General features: G+C 43.3%; 4 protein-coding genes across 4 annotated transcripts; 1 reads left to right on the forward strand and 3 right to left on the reverse strand. All coding sequences in view use genetic code 11, as the record gives it.

Moving 5' to 3' along the window:
* Positions 1 to 6,223: 6,223 nt before the first annotated feature.
* EGR_01212 (hypothetical protein) lies at positions 6,224 to 7,638 on the reverse strand (the record flags this gene model as incomplete). Its single annotated transcript, XM_024490461.1, has 2 exons — positions 6,224 to 7,461; positions 7,500 to 7,638. 2 exons carry the CDS (start codon positions 7,636 to 7,638, stop codon positions 6,224 to 6,226), a joined length of 1,377 nt encoding a protein of 458 aa, XP_024355280.1.
* Positions 7,639 to 10,880: 3,242 nt separating this feature from the next.
* On the reverse strand, positions 10,881 to 15,775 carry EGR_01213 (Nuclease-sensitive element-binding protein; the record flags this gene model as incomplete). The annotated part of the gene is made up of 5 exons (XM_024490462.1): positions 10,881 to 11,047; positions 11,644 to 12,001; positions 13,506 to 13,661; positions 15,075 to 15,304; positions 15,694 to 15,775. The coding sequence occupies 5 exons, from the start codon at positions 15,773 to 15,775 to the stop codon at positions 10,881 to 10,883; spliced, it is 993 nt and encodes a 330-aa protein (XP_024355281.1).
* A 632-nt stretch (positions 15,776 to 16,407) lies between these two features.
* Positions 16,408 to 20,812, forward strand: EGR_01214 (Porphobilinogen deaminase; the record flags this gene model as incomplete). The annotated part of the gene is made up of 4 exons (XM_024490463.1): positions 16,408 to 17,016; positions 17,752 to 18,168; positions 19,083 to 19,290; positions 19,890 to 20,812. The coding sequence occupies 4 exons, from the start codon at positions 16,408 to 16,410 to the stop codon at positions 20,810 to 20,812; spliced, it is 2,157 nt and encodes a 718-aa protein (XP_024355282.1).
* A 3,586-nt stretch (positions 20,813 to 24,398) lies between these two features.
* On the reverse strand, positions 24,399 to 25,877 carry EGR_01215 (hypothetical protein; the record flags this gene model as incomplete). The annotated part of the gene is made up of 3 exons (XM_024490464.1): positions 24,399 to 25,255; positions 25,380 to 25,586; positions 25,643 to 25,877. The coding sequence occupies 3 exons, from the start codon at positions 25,875 to 25,877 to the stop codon at positions 24,399 to 24,401; spliced, it is 1,299 nt and encodes a 432-aa protein (XP_024355283.1).
* Between the last annotated feature and the right edge of the window lie 1,375 nt (positions 25,878 to 27,252).

Raw genomic sequence — 27,252 nt, forward strand, 5'->3', positions numbered from 1 at the left:
GTTGTGAAAGTAATCCGTCAACCATGCTTCTTCAGTATTAACAGAAATCAAACAAGAAACTAAAAATGAAGAGGTATAAAGAAATAAAGATCCTGATTACGCATTCCAATATAAGGAACCCGCATAGAGGCGTCAGGTGACGAAGGAGATTCGTGCCAGTTTCTGTGTGGCTTGATACAATGACTTGGTTTAACATGCAGAGGCCTCTAAAATGCATGCAGCTGTTTCTTTTGTCATCGGCACTCTTTATTTTGTTCTCCATCACCCCTTTCTCGTTTCAAACAATCGTAAAGTTACAATCGCAGTTTGTCAACTTTACGAAACCAGCTTAAGTCGACTCCGCAAATATAACCGATACTCAACAAACCTCTAGGAAGCGGTTCAAAAATTGGAATCCAGTGACAACCCACTCAAGAATGGAAGGTCGTCAGGAAATGAAATTACATTAAATAAAATCGAGGTCGACTTGTTAGGGGCATGCTCTAGTCATTATTAGCGTGGGTGATGCAGCAAATGGTCCACGCTCACATCTATTAAGGAAGTGGTAGCAACAGCTAAGCAAATGGGAGTCCCATGCATTGACAGCTGGTGATGAAATCCCATGACTATCAATTTCCTCTTACTTTCCCAACTCCATGCTATCAAACGCGTCGTCGGAAGAGAATCTTGTGTTGTTTGACCCACCAACGTGTGGTGGGAAAGGACATTTGTATTCAAACATCTGTTAAGTGAGCGCAAACGTCGTTGGTTGATTGTCCTTGAAAGATCGGCCCACTGTCCACCTCACACTTCCCAGCCACGCACCATTTCATCCGTAGAAGCCTGGGAACGTGCTTTGCCTCTAGTTGCAACTCGTTTAATTAAAGTGAAATTCACAAATGTGTGCTTTGTTGGGAGGGAATTGTAAATTACAATGGCAATCACATGGACGACTGGAATGTTTGCATATCGGTTTTGCATTTACATAGTTGTTGTAAAAACAGCGCGGTCCTGTCTGATTAGCTGACACATGCGAGAATGAGCCAAATCCTGTGCCATTTCTCACGTCTTGTGCTTTGGCCAGACTGGTCTGGCCACCAGATGGCTGCTCTGTGCTTGTGCGCTCGTTCAATTGTGACCAAAGGCCTATTTCCTCCTTACAGATTAAAATATCTCCAAGAATACAAGCACTCACAACTATTCACCTAGTCCAAGGAAACAGATCTTATATTTCTCTTTCACCGCATTTTAGGGTAGAAAGGAAGGAATTATTGCCTTATTCCCGCTCATTCTCTGCCCCACCCTGATTATACTACTTAAAGTGATGATTATCGCCTATTTTGGCGTCAACGTTATACAATTACGTAAAAAGCGGACCGTTGAAAAATGAACTAGTATAGGAGCGGAGGCAACGAGAGCCAGACTGTTTACCTCCAGGGGCAAATTATTTTATAAAAGTGGAGTCCGCTAGCCTGTATCTCGCTGAAAAATAATTAAAGATTATGAGCTGCAGTGATGACTATTTCAACGCAAAATATTTTTTGTTAAAAGTAGTTATTTTAATCACCATTCGGTGCATGCCAATCCCACTATTCAAATGCACAAGAGAAGCACTCTTTGTAATCACGGGCCATTAGAAACTTAAAGGGCATTTTGAAAAACTTTTTCAGCTACATTACACTTCAAAATATGTATTAGCTGCAGTTTATTAAGCTTTGCATTTTGGCAAAATTTCTGTTAAAATATTGTTCTCTTTCCTAGAGGTGAGTGGTCCATTTGACTAGGGCAAATAACAAGTCGCTCAGACCTAACAACTTAGCTAATGAGCAGATATAATGCCCTGAATTCCGCCAAATACTGCAACAATTTAATCATTCGCCTAACTCTTTGCTTTGGTTTCACGGATACCAAGGCTCCGAGATTGTACTTCCAACATTAAACGTGGCTGGGAAGCTGCTTTAGTAACCCCTTAGCTCTTCTCTATGTCAATAGTTCATATTATGCCCTAATTTTATCACTTCATTTGTCTTTAGAAAAGGTTCGGTTTGTTACAATACTGCTAGGCTTCACCTCATGCTTAGTCTTTTTTGATTATTTTCTTAATAATTTAATTTCATACTTCATGTTAAATTCCTCCGTGACATTCCCTTTCTTAGGTTTAGCTATTTTACTGATATGATCGACCACTGCTACCAAACTCTCTGCCCCACTACCAATTTTTAAGTTTAGGTAGGTTTCTGAGTTTTTAAAATTGAGTCAAATGTACTCTTAAGTAAGCGTTTATGTCTAGACTTACAACTTGGTGGTGTACATACATCAAGTGGTCATGGTTGCTGTAAAAAATGGCTATTTAAAAGTACTTGATAAAACACTACTTACTCTTATTTCAAATCCTTATTCTTTAGCACTAAATTCTCCAGTTGCTACCTTGTAAAAAGGTTTAAGAAGGCCTTTTTTTATTGTCATCTAGACGAAAAACCACCTATCGTTTATTCTAAAAATGTTGAGCTTTGTAGTTTTGGGGGGAATGCCTGTGAGAGGTTGATTACTCTATGCTTCTATTTAAGTAACGTGTACAAACATCAACTCCCATAAAATGTTTTGGCATATTTGCCCAAATTTACCCAAAATATTCTGTTACTTTTGCTATTTTGTTTCACTTTTCGCAAACTATTAACTAAATAATTTTAAATGAAACAAGTAAATCAATTTTGTTTTTTTCTACTTATAAACTCTAGTAGTCAAATTTAACAGGATTATTCTTGCCAGTGATGTAGTTTTATAGACCAATACCATGAATATTAAATTTGGAGAGAGATTGACCCTTTTTTACTAGGGCGTTCTAATGTCAGAGGTTTGAGTTCACAACAGCTTATTACTAGTTTCTGCAACAGGTTAGAGTAAGCTCCTCAATAATTATAATTTGTAAGAGAAGCTCTACAAGGGATACACAACTCCAACTACTAAAGCTTACTGCTACGTCTCGATGAAGATTTTTGCACCTTACTTTATCATATATACTGTCACTGTTGCTATGTAAAAACCGGTGAAGTTGTGAGTCATCGTCGGCCCGACAATGAGGGTCTACCAGTCTTATTTCAACATGATTCGGGGGTAGATCTCCACTGTTAATCCTATGGCGAAAGCACTGTGACACTGTAAAGTTCTAGATGCACTATCCCAGAGGCGACATTTGCGTAACGCGCACGTACTGAGCATGAGACTGGAGATTGTAGAGATGGTAGAGACTGTAGGAGGCCATCGATTATGTAGCATCCACACGCGATGTCCTCTGAAGTGCAGTTTTCTGTGGAGGGCCAAGAGCTGATGGAGACTACTAGCAAGAAAAGAACCATGGTTATTTTAGGGCAGATCACTAGCTTTATTCGCAAAACCATCGTATTTCAGCAAGTGTGAACTATGGGTCACGGCGAGCGGTGTGTTTACCAAAGAAGAGGGTCTCCTTCATCCTCGATTTGTACCAAAGAAAATTACTGTATCAGCTTTGCTATAGTAAACTTCTGCTGGGTACGTATGCATCTGCGTTTTTTCTGTCTAGTTACTTTTAAAACCGTAGTTTAACGAAACAGGGTTTCCTCTGGATGATATTAATTTTCCTCGATGATTTTTAAACAAAAATATATAAGATGGAGAACATCTGCAGTTTGTTTTTGCAATCCAGTCTGGTTTGATTAGATTTCATACATTTAGGAGCATTATATACGTCCTTATATTAGTTTTATCGGTATTTACTCTAAACTTAATCATTCCATACCCATTTTTCTGTTTAATTTTGTTATACAAATGGGAATCTGCCCATTATGAACATAATGTAGAATTTTCTGGACTGTATAAAAATTGAAAATGGTTATTTTTACTAATCTTTTGCAACATTTTTTTATAAAAATTTCATTTAAAGCCTGCCAGCACATACCTGATTTGCCGGTAGTAATAAACGGATTTTTACTGCATAAATGACCTCCGGTCTCCTTATTCACAAGCAAATTTTAAAAAAAATATCAAAATGTGCGTTTTCCATATGTATTTTAAAATAGCTAATGATTACATCTGTAGCAGAACAATGCTTTTGGGACACGAGACTTTCTTGCAGACCATTGACACCATAAAATTAGAGATGAATATGTACTGGATACGTACCGAAGGTCTGAGGTCCACTAACTTGATCTGCGAAAGCAATAACAACCAAAGCATTACATAGCCCCTCCCTTTTGACTGTCTTCCCCGGCCCTTCCCTTGGTCGACCTCCCACGTCTGTCGTCATGCCGCAGACGGTGCTACAAGAACAACACTTACAAATTAACAGCACCAGTCATAGAATTTGCGTCCAAAGGAAAAGACATCTAACTGTAGCGTCACCTATCTCTCCTGGCAATTCTACTGGATATGGGGTGTCGTCCTGTTTGGGGTCAGTGTTAAGGAAAGGGGGAGTGTGCTGCTCATCTCGCATGTGCATTGCTGGTGGTTAGGGCACTAGTCCAAAAGCAGTCATTTAACATGGGGCAGGGCTTAAGAAGTTTTGTGGGAAAAGAATTTCGTGCATACTCCTCCTTGCCACTGCTTTTACTTTTGTGCCACCCAGCCACATACATATCTGGTTTCTATTCAGCTAGCAGGGAGGTGGAGGAAATATCACCATATTCACTTAGCTGACATCTTTGCACAGGTGCCGTGGATTGCTCCCTAACGGACTTCGTCAGATGGTTCACTGCCACGGCTAGTATCACTTCATTTGTGTGTAGCATTCCTGCAGCACAAGAAACTGTGGTATTTACCGAAGGTAGACGTCATTTTTATCCCTTTTAAAAGGAGTCATCACAGATGTTTCCATCCACTGCAAACGCCTTCTCCCGTCTCTTTGACTTATAGCATTTAGTGGTAGAAATCAAAATAGATACCTTTTAGGATCGGTTTCGCTTTCCATTGTGTCGCAATACTTCCCTAAGACGAAAGAAGATATAATACTAACGCCGAACTATTATGACGTACACAAGGGCTAAGAGGATTCTGACGTGATCCAGAGGTAATTTCACCCGGTAAAAGTAAAAAGGCGGAGCCTAAAGTGCCAACCTAACCAGAAGGAAGAGTTAAAAAATAATCATGTCATTACAATTGTACATCCAACGAAGGGAACTCTTCAATCTCCGAACTTTGTGATTCTGTAGTAGTAGTATGCGAAGACGTCGAGCAGTCAGCTTCTTCATAAAAGATAGCCAGTCATGTGAGGCGTGGAGGGAGCGGTCCACACAGAGACTGCACCTGACAGATAAGCAAAGCAAGCGAATTAGTCATGTGAAAACGTGCTGTAGATTCGGGGGTGCCTAAGCTTCTTACTGCGTCGCTTACTTCGTGCCGTTTCCTTTCACATGTTCAAAGGTTGCCCAAATATTTTATTAACCTTCCCATTTGTAGAATCTATTCTCAAATACCAAGATGAACTTAAACATCATCAATTGCGGCACTCATTTAATCTACTCGACCAATTTTAGTCATTGAAACTACTGCTTCTTCCACTATTGTACCTTGTGCCTCTTCAATGTTGAAAATTCACCCGTGTACATACTTTCCCGAGAAATGACGCACGTCCGAATCAGCATCGAGATGGGACAATTATTGGGTAAATAATCTTTAAAAGTGTACATTCTTAGCAATTGTTGCTGAGCAGTTGCTGGGAGGACGAGCATCAAGAAACGACTATCAACGCTCCATTCAAATTTCACTCTTATTTCTTCTGAACACTTCAGCCCCATCCACTTAATAACTGCCTTGAGCACGTCCCCACCTCAACTATGCATATGCCCACGCTACTTAACATGCTTCAGTAGAATATTACTGATCCAACAGCCCAACACCACATCTCCCCAATCGGGATATCATGCGGCTTAGGAAATACACCCACCTCCGTGCCATTAAGGTGCACGTTGTCGCCACGCCAATTCGTCGTATTCACAGGTCCATAGCACAAAGGCGGGGAAAATGAGTTTATCTTGGACAAAAATGGACTAAGTGGCACTTTTTATCGACAATAATGCATAATCATCCAAGAAAACCGAACGCAAGAAAAAGCATAAAGTAAAGGGTAGATTAAAAATGTACATTACTTATTATAACAGTAGCAGGTATTATATTCAAGCAGGCGTTGTATCATAGAGTTAAGGTACACATAGGGTAAAACATCTGAAACTATAAGTGACCTCTGTACAGGGATTTAGTGGCGTTCTTGTTCTCATGCATCCACTGCCATGGTTCGTTGATCAAGGGGTAGCCAAGCATCTTCCTCCGGAGAATAGTAGTAATTTGCATCCTCAACAAACAGGAAATAGGAGCAAGAATCGCCCTCCATGATCATGGGCGTCCACGGCTTCGGCTGACCGTTGTCCACAAACCGCGTCACCACCGGTCCCTCGGACGCCGTCAACAGTCCCTCAGCCAAACCAGATTTTAACTTCGGCTGTCTGCCTCGAGGTTTCATCACCTTTGGTTTGCATATCGGCATTGGCGGCCGAACAACCTTAGGTGGGGGCGGAGGAATGGGTTGAAACGACTGCATTGGCGACTCGCTGACGGGGAGTTTAGGAGCGATGGGTACAAAATTCGTCGGCGTGACCACTGCAGCTGTTGGGATAATCGTTTGCCCACCAGACAGCGAAGTCATGGGCTGAATTACATAGCCTAAAATGGGCTGTCCCTCAGCCACTCCGTTATCCCCTTTTTGACCAGCCGTCGTAATGATGGAGGCACTATTAATCAGCTGTAACTGGCCATTTCCAGCATCTGCTATTACAACATCCTTTGGGAGGGTTGCAACCGCAGTAGAGGGAAGGGTGACAACGCCTGGGCTGCTGATAAAGGCACCAGATTGAGAACCAAGAGCTTGCTTTAATACAACCGGTTGCGGAGAAGACTGAATAACCGAAACCGTACTACCAGTCACAACCGGAGTGACTATTTGAGCAGCTTTTGGAGGGCGGCCAGGCAACTTTACCGTTGTTCCAGTAACAGGGCCAGTGGAATTATCCATGGCCTTCTGTTTCCGAAAAAGGTTTTCGACTGCCTTTGCAATCGCAATGGAGTCGGTTTGTGAGGGTGTCACGGAATTGCTGCCAGCATAAACACAACTTGAACTTCCAGAAGCTAGTGACGATATACCTCCATGTTTCCAAATTTCAACAAGGGCTTCCAGCTCACCGAGGTGTTTGTGGAAATCGGGACCAGAACCACCGGCGGCTAGTTCGGCCAACCGACGGAGACAGGGAGCCAACTTCAAGCCGCGAGCCTTCTTAGTTCTAGCGGCCAGACGATCTCTCGCGGCAGCCTTACGTTCCTGAATTGGTCTTGATTGCGTCTTGCCTGGCGAACCTATCCATAGATGACCATTAGAAGATCCCTCACCTCTACTCGAATCAAAGGATATATCATGTTTTGGGAGCTGGTCAACAATGTCGTCCAGTACGACCTGTACATCTATAGCAAAAAAATTGAAGTAATAACAGCGAATATACCATCACTAATAACGAGTTCGTCTTTACCAGATTCCTGAACCTGAAGTCTGCGAACACTCTGATCGATTTTTACAGTTTCAGGCAGAGGTGAGTGGTTATGTATCATATGGTACTTTGTAATCCATAGTTTGCCGTTCATAGCGGAGAGACTTATTCTTGACCCACAAGAACCCCGAGAGTTCCTTGGAGGTTGTAGGGAAAAAAGTTCTTACCTCTGATTTCTTCGAGGAGTTACTGCACTTTGGCACACGCCATAGTGGTAACAAGAGTATTGAAGTGTACTGTACACCAACCTTCCTCTATCAGGATGGTCTTGGGGAAGGAACTTCGAACTTTGTATTATGTATATGGATCCAGTCAACTGGTATATAAATAACACGGAAATACGCTTACTTTTTCGAACTCCTTTAATTGACTGTGAAATTCTTCAAAGGATGAAAATTTCTGTGAGAAGAAAGCAGTAAGAAACTCGGTTGTAGTGTCCATAGTAAAATTCCGGGTATATAATTATGCGGTTTATTTGATTTCAGATATTAAACAAAATGTCTAAGCCTCATTGAGATGGTCAAGGGACGTGAGGAAACAGTGACAAAAAAGCCTCCGGGTCAGAAATCGCTTCAATTTTCAATATGGCTCTCAAAAATCGACGCTTCTGACAAGCCAATTGGTAAAATAATATTTGTTCAGATCATGTCGCAATTCAGTGAGCATAACATTTCTCCCTTATTCAAATATGGAATTAAAAAATTCTTCCTAATATACAATTAATAAAAAAGGTTATGTTTAGTTCATAAAAGTTATTTAAGTTTAATCTTGTTTTAATAATTTCCTTTTATACAAGTAATATCTTGCTCAAGCTAGCTTGTACAGATGAAAGACGAAATAAGCTTTATAGCCACGGAAATTTGAAAGCATTTTTTAATTCTTTGACCACAAACTAGATATTATTTTCCTACACACCAATTTGTTCAATCTGTCCAGAAGGGGTAAAACCTTTTTCCGAATTTTCATTCGGTGCTTATTAATAGATAAAATGAGCTACTGACTTGTGCTTGACTTACTCAAGATGTCACAATCTTCCTCGTTCTTCGTCAAATCACACCGTTGTTTACCAATGGGCTTTATTGTGCAAAAGCCGTATCATATTTGGGTTGCTATCCGTTAATCATCATTTCTACCACATTGTTGTATCCTTCCCTTCTAATTTTTTTGCTCATTGATCATCTGATCCATTCGACGTTCAGATTAAGGTGCCAGAAAGCGTCATCCTGCTAGCATAGTGTCACTGGTTGGCACAAATCATATTACTTCAAGATTCAATAGTTGTATGGTGCATTACAACAGAATTTTTTAAACCCAATTTTGAAGCTGAAGAGTGTGTGTTTTGTCCTAATTAAGGGCGACGAAACAGTGCGCCTGAAATATCGTGTCGTTTATACATTTTTCCAGTGATAATTTAGCATATTTCGCTGATATAAGGAAGTAAATTCCCTAGTGTACGTTGGTTTCAAAAGTGTGTAAGTACTGATTCAAACCCGTCTTAACTACAAGTTGTAATTTGGGAAAGTCAAAATGACTGCAACCCTGAAGACCTTTTAGGTGCACTCCGGTAGCAAATTCCTAGCTTTGCCAAACGTAGAACTGCTGTTCTACATCCCGAATTTATTCCTTGTGTCCCTTTCCTATTCGACGTTGCAGAGACTTGAGTTTCCCCTGAATTCGCAATGAGCTACACCGATATGGGGACTTGTTGTAAACATACTGAAGTGTAGTGTCCCGGGACTCCCTGAAGACGAAAGAAGACACAATACTCGGGCAGAATATACATTCAGCGCAGAGAAGGTGTCTGGGCTATTGGCATGGCCCAAGAGGTCAGCCCATCCAGCGAGGTACAAGGGAGCTAATTCAAAGTACGAAAGTGGCGCCTCACCAATACCGAGGGATAAACCACTATCGTATTACAGAAGCGCTGGAAGGTTATCAATAAGGCCTTCCGACCCAGTCACCAAGACGGAAGTACAAACCACGTTCAGCGATGTCCTCACACAAAGAAATTTGAACCGGAGCTAGTATTGAGTCACTACGATAGTCCTAAGATCTAACTGCAGCCAAAAAACAGATAAAATTGCGGAAAGTCAGTTGAATCAAGTCAGTTTTGGTCAGAAAAATGATGACGGGTATCCGCTTGATTCAAATGTTGAGATTGTAAGTGCGGCTGCTTTTTAGAATCCCTTTCTTCTTGTTGTAAAGCAAAAAGAACAGAGCAACCTCCACATCTCATTGACGGTTTTTCGATTGATTCGCCCTTTTCAAAAAATTGTATCAAATAGGGGTCGCGAAGTAGTAGCCTAATCGCTTGGGCCTGGGCGCACTATTTCCTGCCTGGTGTGTCTCATCATTAGCCAGGTCACATACTTCCATTCCCGTGTGTGCTCCGCGCACACCCGCCCGGGCTAAACCCCCTTCGACCTGGCTTGCCCTTCCAGCACGCATGTGACGGTTGCGGCCCAAACAGTGCAGTGGCGTCACAGTCACTGCCTCCTTTAACGCGCTCGCTTGCAGCGGTTTTCACCACTGAGCTGGATTTGACAGTAAAAAGCAACTGGTGTCTTGGCGCAGTAAAATGTGAGTCACAGTCACTGATTTCGCCGGGACTCTGACATCCAACTCGTCAATGACTGAGACCCGAACCACTGGGCGCCCCTAGACGCGCAGACAAGGCACAGACACTCGGGGCAGCCCATGGACGGAATGAACAACTTGGGGTACGCATCCTCAAACCAAACAACCAATTCACCAGCCACTCATTCCCACAAGTAAGAGACCTTGGCATTCTAGGACAGAAATCATGCCACCTTTAAGGCTCGCCATCTGACCGAAGCGGGGGAGAAAAAGAACGATAGCAGTTATTATACATGCGCGTTTATGATCATGTGTAAAATTCAACAATGGGGGCGGGGATATGGAGGATCCTTATTTTTGATCGTGTGGGATGGCATGGCACCGATCACGTGATCCTGCGAACACGCAAGTTGTGCAAGGTGGTTGGGTGAACCTTAACGCAACGCTAACACAAGAGCAATGCGCGTATGCCTGCGGAAGATTGTCGTGGTGGTGGTGACGGTAGTGCAGTGTTCGTTGCTTTTCGTGAGAAAAAGACGATAAAAAAGCGACTTAAATGTAGCGGCAGACAACTATAAAGGGGGAGGGAGTAATAGGGGAACGGGGAGGGATAGCGCAGTGGTGGCGAAGGAGAGAACAGCCAGCTGAGAGACAGCAACCGCGCCCAGCCCCCTGCACACGCGCACAAAAACGATGTCTAGTGGGGAGAAGTTTGAAAAATTGGAGGGACGGACATACGACGTGCGATCCGGATGAGGCCTAGTTATTAGTCCCCGTGGCCTCTGTGACCTTCGTAGTAGCGCCTTCGGCTGTCGCATCCCCATCCACATTCGTTTGCTGCTCCACGGTCGTCACCTCCTTTGGCTTCTCTGATGTTTCGGTCTTAGTCTCCAACGTCATATCCTCCACCTTTTTTTCTAGACTTTCTAAAATGACAAACATTTAGGCTGTTTATGCACTAATTTAACCTCGAACCACCGCTAGACTACCCTGGGGTTATGCAAAGCGCCTTAGGAGTAATGCATAGTTCGAAAGCAATGCATAATTATTTGGCTGCAAAATTTATTAAAGCCAAACAAGTGACCCGCGGAGATTGTTTGGTTCCGACTTCTACCGTCTTTTCGGTGCTTTCCGCGAAATTCTCTAAAAAAAGTTTTCCCTCCCCCATTTGAGCGTCAATAACGTCGGACAAAATGAGGGAAAACTTTGGTTATCCAACTAGAAGCAGCTGAAGATACCATGAAGGAAAAAGAGCAATAGCGATTAAGCGATTAGTGGCGAGCAGTAAAGATTACTCGGTTTGGTATGAAGTACGGTTTTTTTTACAAATACCTGATCGTTTATCAGCTGGTTTCCCTACAGTGCTTTATTTGAGCTGTGGTCCTGACCTGTCAAAAACAGTATCAATAGCAGCAGACTTCCCTACAAAACATTCATACCCGGCAATAAAATGAACCAAACTAAGCCACAACGTTTCTACGTAATGCTTCGCAACTTAATCAGTACGGAAGAGACCATGTACCAGCATGCTCTCCAGAGGCCGAATTCACATGCTCCTCGCCATCTCTTGCGGATGCAGCACCACCACCACGACGCATTCTGCCGCCTCCACCGCCCCTTCGGAAACGTCCACCGCCTCCACGGCGTGGTCCCCCTTGCTGTTGACGTAATACGCCGCCCTCTTCACCATTAACGCCAACGACGTCCTCACCATTCATCTGTTGTCTGGTGCTGGTGGAGTGTTGGCGGCCTCGGCCTCTGCCACCGCCGCGGAAACGACGGGGGCGCTGACGCAGCACTCGCGACCCCTCCAAACCACCGCCCAGCTCTTCGCCTTGCTCACATCCTACATTCTCACCGTCACCCATAGCATTTTGGCTCTAGAAAATCAAAAAAGCATAGATGGAGTATGGGTGGCGGATAAATCGCATACACATAAGGCGATAATTTATTTCCCGAAATTACCTTGGATTCTCCAATACGCGCTAATGTACTTATGAGTCTATGCTGGGTAATAATCCTAGTTTGGCGGTAAACAATGGCTAAAATCACTTTAACTGCCCTAGTTATTAGTGTGCAAGAGGCGTGCAAAAGCCCCCATGTACGTCTAGTGCACCGCGATGCAAATAACTGATAGTAATGTGCACTTGTACTAGACGTAATCACGGAAGTGGCCAATCAGAGGAAAGAAAGGTTGGGAAGATCTTGTGTAACGTAAATTTTTATCCTCCAGCAAAATGGCCACTTTGGCTCTGGAATCCCCTGAGGATGCATGTATGAGAATACATTTTCTAAATCAGTAATGTTAACTAATTTGTTCATGTTAAAATCAGAGGAAAGTGAGGAAGTTAAGCCGTGGAATGACTGCCTTTGTCTCAGTCTACGTGGACTACGTCCTTCTTGTTCAACCAAAAGAAACGAAAAATAAGTCTGTCTGGGTCTAGAATGGATCAATGATGTTTAAAATTCCACCAATAAAAATTAGTTACTTCTCATTAAAAGTGTCAAGATGGACAAAAAGGCGCTCGTGAAACCGTGTCAAGAGGCGCTCAAATGGGAGTTTAAGTTTAAAAACCTTTCGGGATTCAATTTAATGGTGTTTTTACCAATTACTGGACTGCATAGCACAGTCCAGACAGATTCTGCATAGCAATTTTAGTGTGAAACGGGGAAAAAAGTAGTGTTCCTACAACTCATTAAAGGGAAGCAAACCCTCTTAACGGTAATGTCCCATGGAAATATGACGTATCACCCAGAGCAAGAAATCGCCACGGCACAATCACACAGGAAAACGGGCTCAAACAACTACCAAGACTGAAAGTTTGTCGTGCTACAAGTGATAGCGACGATCCATAGGAAACATTTTTACGTAGGTGTAGTCTTACGAACGGATAGGAGTCAATCAAATTCGCAAATCCCGTCTTGTGGACGTGCAAGCAGTATAAATAGGAGGGAAAAACATGCCGCAAGAACAGATACCCATCGTTAGTTGGGGGATTTAAACAAAAAAGAAAACCCTAGCTTAGATACTACAGCATTTAGCTAGACACGATAACAAGTTACACTTGCATACTAAGGGCGTACATACATACAAAATGCAAAGTATAATTAGAAGATTCCACGATGAACTATATGATCGTGCAAATTTTCAAGGGATCACACACAGAGTTTAACTTTAGCTATATGGAAAGTAACAGTATATTCCCTGCTTAAAACAGAAATGAACGTAAGGCTGTATGAATCGAATGCATTACAAAAGAAGTCCGGACAGTTCTTCATAATTAAACAAGAGAACTAAGCACTAGAACAACAGCTATAGCATCTGGATGGTAGACAAAATTGGATACTAGAAAATGAAATGCTTGGCAGAAAGGAAAAACTTACTGGCCGGAAAGGTCTTCGTCCGCGTCTCATCCTGCGGAGACCCCCCCGCTGACGCGTTCCCTCAACATCCCCACTGGCTTGAGTGGTACCGTTTAACTTGGGTTGCCCTTCACCAGCCTCAACATGAGGTTTCGGGCGACGGAAGAAGCGGACGCCCTAACAAGTTCACAAAAAATATAAACTATTATAGCTTGCACACCCGTCTACATGCTGAAAAATTATACATGTTGGATTGAGAGGTGATAGATATCAACGGCCTTTAATGTTGCTTTAGCTCTAAATATTCACCTGGTTCGTAAGCGGTCGATCTTACCTGCATTCAATGTATCAAAATTGAATGTCAGGATAGACGGAGAAAGTAACTCGCATCTCCAGGCAAAAAATTATTCGCCTAAAATGCACCCACTTGGGCTCAGAGGACTCCTATAAAAGTTTGAGCATTGGCTAAAACACCCAATGCATACAAAATTCAGAAACGGTAGGAATGTCTGCAGTATTGTGACATTGAATGAGAAGTATGGCAGTGTCAATCAAGGTAAGCCTAAAAAGTGCATTGCATCCATTCGCCTGTACTCGCAGTATACCAAGCTTGATTAAAACAACCAAAAACAAGCCGAAACATTTCCACGGAGAAACGGAATCACGTGAAATACCAATTGTCACCTCGAAATAGACGTACAATAATACCAACATCAACTTAATCATAACGACAGAAACTACACCGTCCCTTACAGATAATTTAGACTGAAAATTAAATCCGCGGACTTCTGCACTGCCCTTATTTCCGTTTAAGTGAAGCACCATGGTAATACATTTGCCGTAGCAGTAAACCACGAACTTACGTACCGATGACACGATAGAGCAGGGCACACCTCGGTGAGCTTGCCGAAAGTATCGGCAGCTACCTCGCTCATGCACGCACGTACGTTAATAACACCTAAACACCCACCCTTGGACTCTATTTACTTTCACACCGAATTCCAGTCACCACTCGAGGAAATAGAAATGACCTTCAGGAATTAAAATCTACGAGAACCACAAACCATACCTTGGTAACTGATAGCAAATTTTAGAAAGGTGTGGCTGAAAGCGGTCGTAATTATGGTGTACTTCAATAAGATCTCAGGTGGGCTACTAGGTTTCAATTGGCGTAATAAAACAGTAAACCCGATCGCACCATTTCCGATAAGGTGCGTTCACCATTGAGATGTTTAACCGTACTTGACAGTGGTTACCGGTTGATAATCTGTCAATCAGGCTCTAATTCATTGTTGGTACCGATTTTCATACCCTGTGATTTGTTAAGCATTATCTATTCCGACTCGGTTTCGAATTCGACCTCATCTTTTTAATAAAGCGGAAATGTTTGTTGCGACATTTTTTGATCACTAACCTAACATCAACCTGGCAGAGATTGTTAGGCCTTTAAATTGACCAGCTTTAAACCTGCATAGCTGTGAGACGTTGAAATCACTAAATTTTGTTCCTTTTTTAAAAGGTATGCAAGTGCGACCTTCGGTTACCCAATTTCACATTCTACAATATGTTCCAAACGTATCGAGAACTTACCTGAACTTGTCGACCGTTAGGACCGGTAACCGAGGCTGCGTTTACACCACTGGCCGTTTCAACGACAGAGAATTCAACAGATTCACCATTTTTGAGAGTGGGGAAGCGGGATCGAGAGGCGGTAATAGCTGTTCGATGAACAAACACATCTTCTTTGTTGTCATCACGCTGGATAAAGCCGTAGTGACGCCTCACACTGAACCATTTCACGGTGCCCGTAACTTTTTCCACTATTCACACAACGGATAAGTTAGGAAGTACTACAAAATATTTCAGCTCCACTTAGGTAATCGCTCACCATAGTAGCGAATATGTCAAAGCCAAACATCTGAGAGCACATAACAGACACTACGTAATCAGTAAGAACTAAGCAAGTACCAAACTCGAACAACCATTCTTACACCACCTGATGAATGTTGTCAAAACCATTGCCACACCCGAAAACCAGTCTTATAAAAAACGCTACATCACAAACTGACGCGAATGAAAAACGGGTATGATAAATCAATCCGCGCTACACACAACAAACAAGGATAGTAAGCCGCGGACCACGCAGTATCATCACGGACGAAGCGTCGTAAAGCAGGAAAAGCAGCTTGTAAAGCAGGATTTTACGTACCAATAACCTTCAAGATATCAAACCTCTTTCGTTCAGGAGCACTTGGCTGTACCTCAGCCGAATGAGCAACTTCGGCAGTCATTTAAGCAACGCACCCAAATCACGCAGTACCCCAACCTTATAGCAACTACCGAATTAAGGCTAACAATTTGAAGGGCTGAGTTTGATTGGTTCCTACGCTTTTGTTTTACAGCACTAATTCAACTTATGGCAACCATACAGAAGGAATGCATTGTGTAATTTGAAAATGAAAGCGGCTTTACCCTAATACTTGAGCAAAAAAACTATAAATAAAAAACGTTGTAGCTGATTCCGTGTGTTCAGGGCAACCGGGGCCTCTGGTATTTACAACCTGCCAGTGGTTGATCGGAATTCATAAATCGGGGATGCGGTGGTTCAAATTTGTTTGTATTTGTCAAGGCTTTAAGCTTAACCTCAGGTAATATGTTAATTTTTGCTTTTTCCCCAAAAAACGTAGACCAGGATTTGTAAAACACTGCTTAATCATTTTTAGAGTGTTGTATCACAGGCAAATTTTTTTAATAACCATTCTCGCCCTATTGTCATGCCTCAATATCATTTAACTGCAGTGACGACAGTTGTGAAAGTATCTTATTATTTGCCGATACACTATTTTCCATTTATTGGCCTAACAAAGGTCAAAATGCTCGCTCCGCCGCTGCACTTCTGATCCGCCTGCCTGGAGGGTGGGTCATGTCGTTGCACCATCCGTCGGTCATTCGAGTCGGCTCCCGGAAAAGCCAATTGGCTCTTCTGCAAACTAACTTCGTAATTAATCTACTACAACTATGTCATCCACAGTGCAAATTCGAGATCGTGAAAATCTCAACTACCGGTGACAAAGTTCTCGACAAAGAATTGTCGAAGATCGGTGACAAAAATCTTTTCACGAAAGAGCTTGAATTCGCACTACTAAACGGTACGGTCGACTTTGTTGTGCATTCTCTCAAAGACGTTCCCACTACTGTGCCTGAAGGCCTTGTACTCGGTTGCATTTGCTCCAGGGCTCCACCTTTCGACGTCGTCTTAATGTCTCCCTCGAATCGTGGTAGAAAGTTGTCTGAGCTCCCACCAAACTCCGTTGTCGGAACCAGTGCACTTCGTCGCATTGCTGTATTGAAGCGGAGGTTTCCCCACCTCAAATTTCTTTCCGTTCGTGGGAACTTATCAACACGACTTCAAAAACTTGATGCTCCAGGTTCTGAAGAAGTTTGCGACTCAATCACCAATCCCAAGTACGATGCGCTCATATTGGCCGAAGCTGGGGTTTTACGAGTTGGGTGGAAGTCCCGAATCGATGAGGTATGGTGGTCAGTAGATTCTATAATCGGTAATTTTTACCCCAGTCTTGCAATAAACTGTTAAACCAATATTTTTCGAACAGACTTTTGAGTTTGTTTTTTTTATGTTAGCATCTGCCTACGTTTGTGTCCCAGTTGGAGTGTTATAAAATACGCTACCATCGGTTTTCACTTTGGTAGTTTTCATTGATTTTATAATCATCAATGTTTGGAGGGTTTGATGCTAGTTTTCCACATAACTGATGCCTGATTTCCTTACCTGATTTCGACCTTCTAAAGGTATAATAGGAGTTCTTCGTAGGTTTGTGATAATCATTGACTGCGCAAAATCGTCTCACATGCAGTTTGGTTAAGTTCGGAACATTGAAACATGCGTAGGCTGTTCATGGTCTGAGAATAATGGCAGTAGTTTTTAGCATAGATTCAGTTTGTCGAGGACCCATAATAACTGGCGTCTTGTGAAAAAAGACTGAGCCAAACCGATCGATTTTCCTTTGAGATCGTCGTGACATACGTGTTAGCTTTTTCGTGGACTCCCAACCTGACAATCTTTGGGTGTGATCGGTCCATACTGGCAACATTATATTTTCACAGCACTAACTTGGTGTTTTCCCTCCTGTTGTTTATTGCTGACTCTAAAGTAGTTTTGGCCACTTTTAATAGATACCGATTGTCGTTGTTTTGTGATAGAGATACATCTCCGTTTGTTAGATACAATTGGCGTTAAATCTTGTAGCATCTTAACTGGGAGCGTTACGCTGTGGGTCAGGGTGCGTTGGCCTGCGAATGCCGGCTCGGAGATTCGCGTATTCAGCCCCTTCTCTCCAGCATTCATTGCGAGTCCGCAGCTCTAGCCTGCGTTGCCGAAAGAGCCTTCATGAATCGTCTAGAGGGCGGTTGCACCACACCTATTGCCGTGCGCACCGAACTCAGCCCTGGTGGAGTGGCGGGCGTCAAGGGTGTCGGGATTGGGAGAGCCCGTTTCCTCTGCCTTGATGCGGCTGTGCTTTCGCTGGATGGTACGAAGTGTGTTGAGGGCAAGCTGGCCACTTCCTTGCCATTCTCTATGCCGTCGGATTGTGCAAAACCGCGAAAGGTGGACGTGAGGCCACTTGTAGACAGTTGTCCGACTCTAGATGACAATGTCTCAGAGGTGAATTTATTTTTGAATACTTTTATTTTTAGAATCACTGCAAACTTTGTCTGTCTTCCTCAAATTTCTTTGGTTTGCCAGCTGAGACCTTCAATTTCCGATGTGACTGCATATCTCTTAATCGTCGCGACAATACTTAGACTGCCTTGACTCATGCTGCAAACACTTAAACCATGTAGCGCAACAAGACTTTCCGGTATTTTATTAGCATTTGGGATACTGATTTGTGAATCTATAGTCACATGAGCTAATATAGTTGTTGCATACTTAGTGGCATGTTACTGGGAAGTGCGGATACTGCGAAGTCCATGCAGTTAGATATCAGCAAATTCAAATTTTATTCTACTATATTTCTTCTTGTTCTGAACGTCCTCAGTGTTCCCTGTAGCTGCTTTTCTGATTCACCCATTAAGAGTCTTCATATGATCTGTGCGAAACATTGCGACAGGAACGAAGATGGTACCACGAATTCGTTTGTTGAAGAGCGCCCTATGACGGGTACATTTCGTAAAGCGATTGCTTTATCGTGTTTTTATGTAATGAAATATTAGGCGATTCTTCAAAGGGCATCTTCAATTCATTCAACGCTGATCACGCTCCTGTATTAATCATTGTGTTGAACGTGAGGTTATGGTAGTTGCCAAAGTCAATGAGGTTTCGATGATCCTTCTGGCGTTGGTCTCTGTGAGTTTAATCATCCACAGCAGATGTCTTGCGTGAATTGCCTTCCTTTTGAAGTTGGTGCAATTAACGCTGACGCCAATGTGGTGCCCATGATGCTAGCCTAGATGTAGATTTGTTCTCAAAGTACGCAGGGGCTAAGGAAATATCAAAATAGGTGAGATGTGCAGGACACCATGAAAGCGGTGTTGTACATAGAGGCTTAGACAGTTAACTATCCTCTTTTCACTTAGATGGAGGAGTTCTGCGCCGAAGACGAGGACGCAGTTTTTCTGGGTGTACAGGTTTCGCCAATCTGTCCTATTGGGCGGCTTCGAATGGCCCGAGCCCGACGCCTTGGTGAGAGCCTCGCTGAACGTCTCTACGCCTCCGGTGCTGCAGAAATTCTTGCAGAAATCAGGGCCAGCGCAACTCCTGTGCAATTAAATTTGAAATTCGGTGGTACGAACGTCTGTCCGTTCCAATTCGACCACCGACACCACAGCTGGAAGGATGAAGGGGACAATACAACTGACTGTTTAGCGCCGTCTTCATGAACATCCTTACCTCTGTTTGGCTCCCTGTCCCCTGCCGCGTCGTACTTTTCTATCGTATTTTAATACAATCTAGACTTCGGAACACGCTTCTTCTTGTGATGCTGCCGTTTTTGTAGCTAAAGTGGTGCCAATTACTCCTAACTTTTTTGGTATTTTTTTTCTGGGGCTGAAAAGCACATTTCAATCTCGTTTTTTATCCCATCGATATCAGTCTTCAAAGCCTTGGAACCAAAGTTACTCTGCAGACAAGATGCAGATTAAGCCAATTATGCCAACTGGCAGTATCTCTTATGCTTAATTGAAGCTTATTCAAAATGTTTTATTTTTAGTGGTTTTTTTTGCTATCAGCCTATACTTAATCCTCGTTTCCCCAAATTAAGTCTTATCTGTTTTTATCCTAGCCAAACATTTGTCATATAAAAAGGGGTAGATCTATCGGTTGTTTTGCATCATACCATTATAGTCAATTCCCTACTCCTCTTAATTAAGTAGTAGTTATTACAGAAATGGACTCGAAGGCAAAACGCAAGCGCAAGGCTTTCTACCGTCGCTGTGCTGCTGGGGAGAGAAGGGCCAAACAGCGACTTCTCGAGGCCTCGGACAGTGTCGTTACAGATGCTCGTTTCCCTAGACGACTAGAGCCTGGAATGACAGGAATCCTTCTGACTTCCAACAACAAGGAGGAACGTCAGGCTTTGATGGAGGCTTACAGACTTCTCAACGAAGCACACAAACGTCTAAACGGTACTCATTTGAGTGATGATAAAGAAGATTCCGTTAGCGACAAGGAAGATGTGGACATCGCATCGGCTTTAATCGAGGAAATGAAGTCGGACTCCACAACTAGTCAATACATTTTCCGCGCTGTCAAAACTGGCGTCTCCAACTGTGCCTTCGTGGTAAATCAGTCGGCAGATAGATCTTCAGCAGACCTGGTTTATGAAGTCTTTCGTCACGTGATGGCTAGCCGCGAGGCCAACTCGAGGCGTGTGCTTCGATTTCAGCCCGTGTTGGCCACTTGTAGACCGGGTAAGGAAGATCTGCGTGTCCTGATGAGCAAAGCCTGGAAAGCCTTTTGGAACGGTGTAGACGGCTATGCGGATGGAAGACCACTGTGTCTCCTTTGCTCCAAGGTGCCGCTTCAACGAGCCAGGTTTGTGAAAAGGGATGATAGTGGGGAGGTAAAAAAGTACTTCATGGTGAATTTTCGGGCACGAAACTATGGTAAAATGTCCAAGGAGGAGGCTGTGATGGTGGTGATTGCTGTAATGCAGGAGATCGCACCAGATTGGTCACCCGTTCGTTCTGGCGCGGATTTAGTCATCAGCGTAGATGTTCTCTGCACTGTGCTCTGTTTGAGCTTCCTCGAAAAGTTTTCCGATTTTGCCAAGTATAACATTAGTGAACTGACCTCTCCCAGCTCGTAATTGGTATCCTTGTCAATAAAAGTCATTGAATGTTGCGTTGCTGCAATTCAAATGAGAAATTGGGCAGTTGCCCCCTGTGAGCCGATTTGGTCACTGGTTCTAGTTATTTTCTGTCGACAACTACGGCTAGTGATGTAAAAATACACCTCTTGTGCTTGTAGATTTAATAGCCATGGTAGAGCTCTTTGAACTGATTCGATGTTTCACGGCCTTTTGGCGGTTTCATAAAATCCTGATTCCAGGTTTTGAGTGATGGAGTCATGTTTCGTGTCCGTGGGGATTCAGAATATGTTACTAATCTGGACGAGAATAACGAAACTATAGGTTACATCCACCGTAGGGTCTTATTTGCCTGATTCATGTTGTCTGTTTATAGGTCCTCCTTTCACGTCTTATCAGTAAGATCTGCATATAGTGCCTCGAGACTTCCCTGAGAACGAAAGAAGACGTAATACCTGGGCAGAAATTGTCCAGAAGGACTGAGAGGCTACTTTCATGATTCAAAGGCCATGCCGCTCAGCGAAAATGCAAAAGCGGAGCTTCGAGTGCCCGCGTAACCAAAATGACAAGTTAAACGACCAATTAAGGTATCACATGGCTCCCTCTCCCTTTGAGCTTCATCCTCGGCGCTCCTCTTGCCCAACCTCCCATGTCTGCCACCACAACGTAGTCAGCGCTGTAAGAATAACACCCAACAACCAACCGCATCAGTCATAGAATTTGCATGCATCTGAGAAGATACTTGACAGTAACGTCACTGATCTCCCTTGACAATTCCACTGGATCTGGAGATTCATCCTGTTTGGAAAGTGGATTAGGGGAAGGGGGGATATGCGGTCCATCACGTATTTCCATCGCTGGTTGTAAGAACACTGGCCGAAGAGCAGATTCATTTAAGGAAGGACGGTGTTTTAACATAGTTCCTTTTGAATAAGGTTTCCCATCTATTCTTCATTGTTACTTTATTATCGCCTTAGTGCTGTTCAGTTGTAACTACTTACCTGTATTCCACCAAGCTAGTTGAGATGGAGGAGGCACCGTGTGTTCACTTAATTGACATCTTTATATAGGTACGGCGGACAGCTCCATAGCGAACTTTTCCAGACGGTTTACAGTTAGTGTTACTCCAGTTGTTAAAAGCATTCCTATGGAATACGGAGCTGGGGTGGTTACCGAAGTTGGACACCATTTTTGGACCTTCTGTTAGGGACCGTCCCAGATTCTGCCATCCGTAGTATATGCTCTTCTTCCGTCACGCTAGGGTTTACTTTACAGGAATGGGAATTAGGGTAGTTGCCCTTCGGGATCAGGTTAGCTTTTCATTAACACAAATGTGGCGCCTTGAGACTTCTATGTAGACGACACAATACTGGGGCAGTACATGTATTGCCGACTTATGAAAGGGCTAAGGTGCTAATGGCATGGCCCAGAGGAGGTCATGCCACCCAAGGGAAGTAAAAAAGCGGAGTCTCAAGTGTCCTCGAAACCAAAATGCAGAGTTAAACAAACAAAGCGTTGCATCAAACTTTAATTGTCTACTAAGACGCGGACTATTCAATAAATACGATTTGAATATTATTACGAAGACCGTTTTGTTGGGGCTGATTTGCGTGGAATCGAGTTTGGATTATCAAAATTAGGAGACCAACAATTGTTGTGGAATAAACTTATGACAGTGCATTATGATCCCCTTATCAAAGTCACGGATCGGTGAGTGGCATAAACCAGGAGTAATCAAAGGGCTGCTACCTTTGCCAACGTAGGGTATTAAATGATTCCCTTGAATTACAAGTGAGTTAGATGTCAGCTAAACGTATCACTACACCTGTCCTCGTACTTTTGCAATTAAATTTAAGGCTTACCACTTGCTTAACCGTATGAGCATAACTGGACAGACTCTTATGCCTCCGCGGTTGACATTTACTGACTAAAAAATCTCGTTCGGCTTTCGTTATAATTCAGTTCATTGACTCGTAACTTGAAGGGACTCGTGAAGCATAGACATGTGTCAGGCTTTCTAATGTGTTTTCCTACTCCTCTACATTAAATTTGAACTTTTACAAGGTAAGTCGTCGGTTGAATCTTCGATGTGATTCAATCTTATGTGCTTTACTAATTCTAACCCGGACTCATCTTTACTTAGCACTTCACTTGTATGTACTTTGAGGGGACGAGGTAGAAGAAAAAAATTCCTTGGTAAAAGTGATTTACGCTACTTGATTTAAGATCTGTGTGAAGGGTGAAGAAACACATTGACATCTACATCAATGGGGATATTTGTTGAAGCTAAGCCGGTGAGTCACACATCCATTAACAACAGATGAAAATAGATTTCAAAGATTATCCCTTTATCCCCCACTTTCGTCACGTTCGTAGATTGCTAAGAGATTGACCTGCAATGAAACGACCTTTGAAGTATAGCGCTCGTTAATAGAATAAGCAGATCCTTGGTTGATTAACCCCCAATGGTCTGATCACTATCCATCCTACGCCTCCAAAATACCACTCCATCCAATGTGTGTAGTATGCGGACACTTCAGCCGTATGTGTGACGCTGGTGCCAAACGTGTTAAGCTATCCACTCTGTGTGAAAGACAAAAATCGCGCATAGATGGTGTCAGGAATGGCGAAATTAAGTTTTTTTTTAACTAATGCGGCATACTATTATCCGGTCTTAGGATACCCGTCCACTTACCTAAATTTACATCTCGTTACTGAAATCTCACATTAGTAGTATGGCTATATTTAACTAGAAAAAGAGTCTACTAAAACATTAGACTATTACATCTAAGAATTGCATAATCAATGCAGCTGGATATAATTCAAAAGAGTTTGGGAAAAACCGATCCTAGGACTAGCCGCTCAATGGGAACAAAGTGATTTCCTTATAAGGCAGCACAGAACATTACTGCATTGAGAGATGGACAGAGGGGAGGGGCATACTTCCTTGTTCGCTGTAATCCCCTTTTGATATCTCTTTAAGCTATGATCATCGCCTTTTCTTGGTGTTAGCATTGAGCAATCAAGTGCGATGTAGTCATTCGGTAAACCAAGTTGAGACAAAACCAGAGGTGGCAAACGAAGGAGGTTTGTTGCCTCTAGAAGTAGCGCATTTTATACAATTGGAATTCGCAAGCCCCTCCCCGTGCATTATGGGTTTTAATGCTGATTGGTTCAACGAGCAGTTTTCTGCAAATCATTTTGCAACCACTTCTTTGTCATGGTAGTAGATGGACGAACTTATTTAGTTACATTACTTCTATTTACAGTGGGAGTAACGAGTTCCCCAGCATTATTTACTGACACATCTTATCATTAACAAAACCTCTTAGCCCTTTTAAATTAAATTTTTCGGTCAGTTTCAATTCGCAGCAATAAAACTTCCTTCTAATGGTCTGTCTCTACCAAAACAACGAAAGATTACTCTATTCAAATAATGCAATTTTCACAGGCATACGAATACATTTTTTCGTTAGAGTTGGTTTCTTTTTGAGTGGAGGAGAGAAAGAGGTAAGTAAGCACGTCATATAAATGCACATTTGTGGAATATTTATCCTCTTTTTTTGTTACTCGGAGCCACAATTTCTCACCATCCTGAACCACTGCCACCTCCACCACCGAATAGCCGATTCATCATTAGGGCCGCACCGTTGGTGGCGGGGGCCCCTTCTGTTCGATGCAGTAACTTCATCCACGTCAATGGTGGCGGTGGAATGAAACCTCGGTGTGGCAGTGTCTGCTGTGGTGACGTTGAAGTTGCCGCAGCCAGAAGGTTCTTGAAGAGTACTGAAGCCGTGTCAAAAGTCGATGTCATTGCCACTGGTGGTGATGATACGCAAGTTTGCATCGGTGGGTGGAAGTTGACCAGTTTCGGAGAGATTGCAGCAGAGGAGGCAGAAGATGTGGAAGATGGAGAAGCTTGACTTTCCTGCCTCTTGTCTGGTGGAGACGTCATCGGATTCGATCCACTCAGCAATCGTTCAACACTCAGAATGTTTCCATTAGTTTTTGACTTTGGTGGTGGTGGTAGTGGAGTGGGAGATTTCACCTCTCGACTGTTTAACGACAAATCCTGGATGCTGTTCATTGAGGGTGGTGGCGGTGGTGGAGGAGGTGGTGGTGGTGGTGGTGGAACAGCCAGTGACGCTGCCAGTGCGCCAATCAAACTTGACATAGAGGTCATGGGTAGTGGTGGGGGTGGGGTCGCTCTTGATAGCAGACTTGGCATTGAAAAACTAGGCGCTGTGGGCTGTGCATGAAAATTAAGTTGGGGGTCTAGGGAGGACAGTGGAGGTGGTGGTGGGGGTGGTGGAGGTGGCGGTGCAGCGAATGATTGAAACATATGATTTCGCAGTAGAATGTCTTCTTTGGTCAGAAACCCAGGCAGTGGTGGAAGATGTTGCGATTTTTGAGGCAGAGACTGAGAGGAGCGCTTGCAAGGGGCTAAAAGAAATAACATTTTCAGCGTGAACAAACCAATTGGAAGTTTTGGGGCTGACTTGGTTGACTTTGTTGATAGTTTTAAAAGGCTAGTTGTGAAAACACGGGAAAAGAAACAAGAACTCACGAATTAGACCTGTAGGATCTCTAAAGTGATCACTAGTGGTCTTGAAGCTGCGTTTGGGAGGATTCCTCTTGTTGGATGACTCGAGGAGTCGATGAGCTCGATCAATGAGTGGCTGAGCAATTCGGGAGCTTCCATAGGATCGTACAAGTCTCTCTTGCACAGAAAAGGATTTTTCACGCTCCACTTTCAGTGCTCTGTTCGCCGCAGCTGAAACATTCAAACACAGCCGTGGGGAGTGAAAATACAGGCGAATAGACGCTCACATGACTTGGCTTTTGTCGCCTCGAAAACATCATTGACAGGAGGATGTGTTGTTTGAGTTGGTGGGTAATGTAATGGCAGTGTGTTTATGCTGCAAAGCGATGATCGGCGCCTCTGCTTGCGGTTTGAAAGTGCCGCAAACCACAAACAGAGGCGAAGTAAACACACATTGTAGCTACTGCTACTGTTGTCTCTATTGGAGGAAGGTTTTTGTGTTGAGACCCGCATGTCACTCATTCCTACATCCTGGCGACAAGTGCGTATCGTTCGGCGCCGTTTTGGCAATAACAACCCCAAGGTATAATAAACCAAGAACTTAATCATTTCAAGTTGCATGTCCATCTTCTTGTTGTGGTAAATCATGAATCATGATGCAGTTTTATCTAGCATGATCTTCGTGACAAATTATGAGAGTACCGGTCACTAGGTTTAAGTTCATTTACCACTGTGTTAGCAACGGTGATAATGCTCCCTGATCAGAGAATAATGAGCTCCCACGAGAGGACAAGCGCAGTGTTACCAACTTAGGCAGATGGAGTGGTCAAAAAACCATCTGCCGCGAGCCCTTATGCGCCAAATTAGACCGGAAGAGGACAAAATGATAATCGTTGGGGGGAAGGGGAAGGGTGGTGGGGAGAGACATGAGGGAATGAGTGAGTTAGATAGATGCATGAATCGAAAAGATGATGGGGAGATATGTACGGCACATTTTGTAAATGGTCACCATATGCCTACCCACTCAAAGCCGATGCAGTAGTGGTCATGACTCAGGCACTTGCTACCGCAGTCACCGCAATCATCCATCCACTTATTCCAAGAACCTCCATCAAATCATCTATAATCACCCATCAGGCAGCCCATTCATCCGTCTTCCCATCCATCTTTTCATCCATCCACCTATCTATTCGCTTATCCGTCCTCTCCACTCAATCGACAAACCAACAAATCTTCCACCCACGAATCCACTAACTCATCCTGAATTCCACTTATCCCCGCTTATATCTGAACACCCACCTATTAGCATACCTAATCATCTGTATTTTTTTGACTTGTGATCTTAGCAATCATTCAATGCATTTTTGACACCTGCGTAAACAAACACGTCTGCAGGACAAAAATTACTAACCGGCTTGTGATGGTTGTCTGACTTAGGTGTCATTGAATCCCCAAAATCCGAAAAAGTCATGGGACAAGCGTGTGACTCCCAGACATGGTTGGACTTAGTCACCTGGATTGCCTGAATTCGTTTGCGGTGTGCTCCACGCAAAACCACGAGGTTATCGGACTGTAATCTGATAGTGCATTTCGCTTTTTTACCTCAATGCTCTGTGACTACGATTATAACGGTGGTAAAGGAAGAAGGCACTGAAAAGTCAAGACTTTATAAAAAAGTTTAAACTATGGTCCGATTATCCCTGTAGTGATTTTGGTCGCTATGCTGAATCAGCGTTAGTCTCTTTTGGTCGGAATTTCGATTTTTCTGCCACCGCCACTGCCAGGCAGTGCCTGGCATAAGCGCGCCCACGTCACCAATATTTTTATATCAAAATATCCCCTCCTCTGGGTGTGCGTGCCTTCCGCTAATTACCCCCCCTGACACTAGCAGTTGGCG

Source organism: Echinococcus granulosus (assembly GCF_000524195.1).
Source record: "Echinococcus granulosus chromosome Unknown EG_S00004, whole genome shotgun sequence".
Taxonomy (NCBI): Eukaryota; Metazoa; Platyhelminthes; class Cestoda; order Cyclophyllidea; family Taeniidae; genus Echinococcus; species Echinococcus granulosus.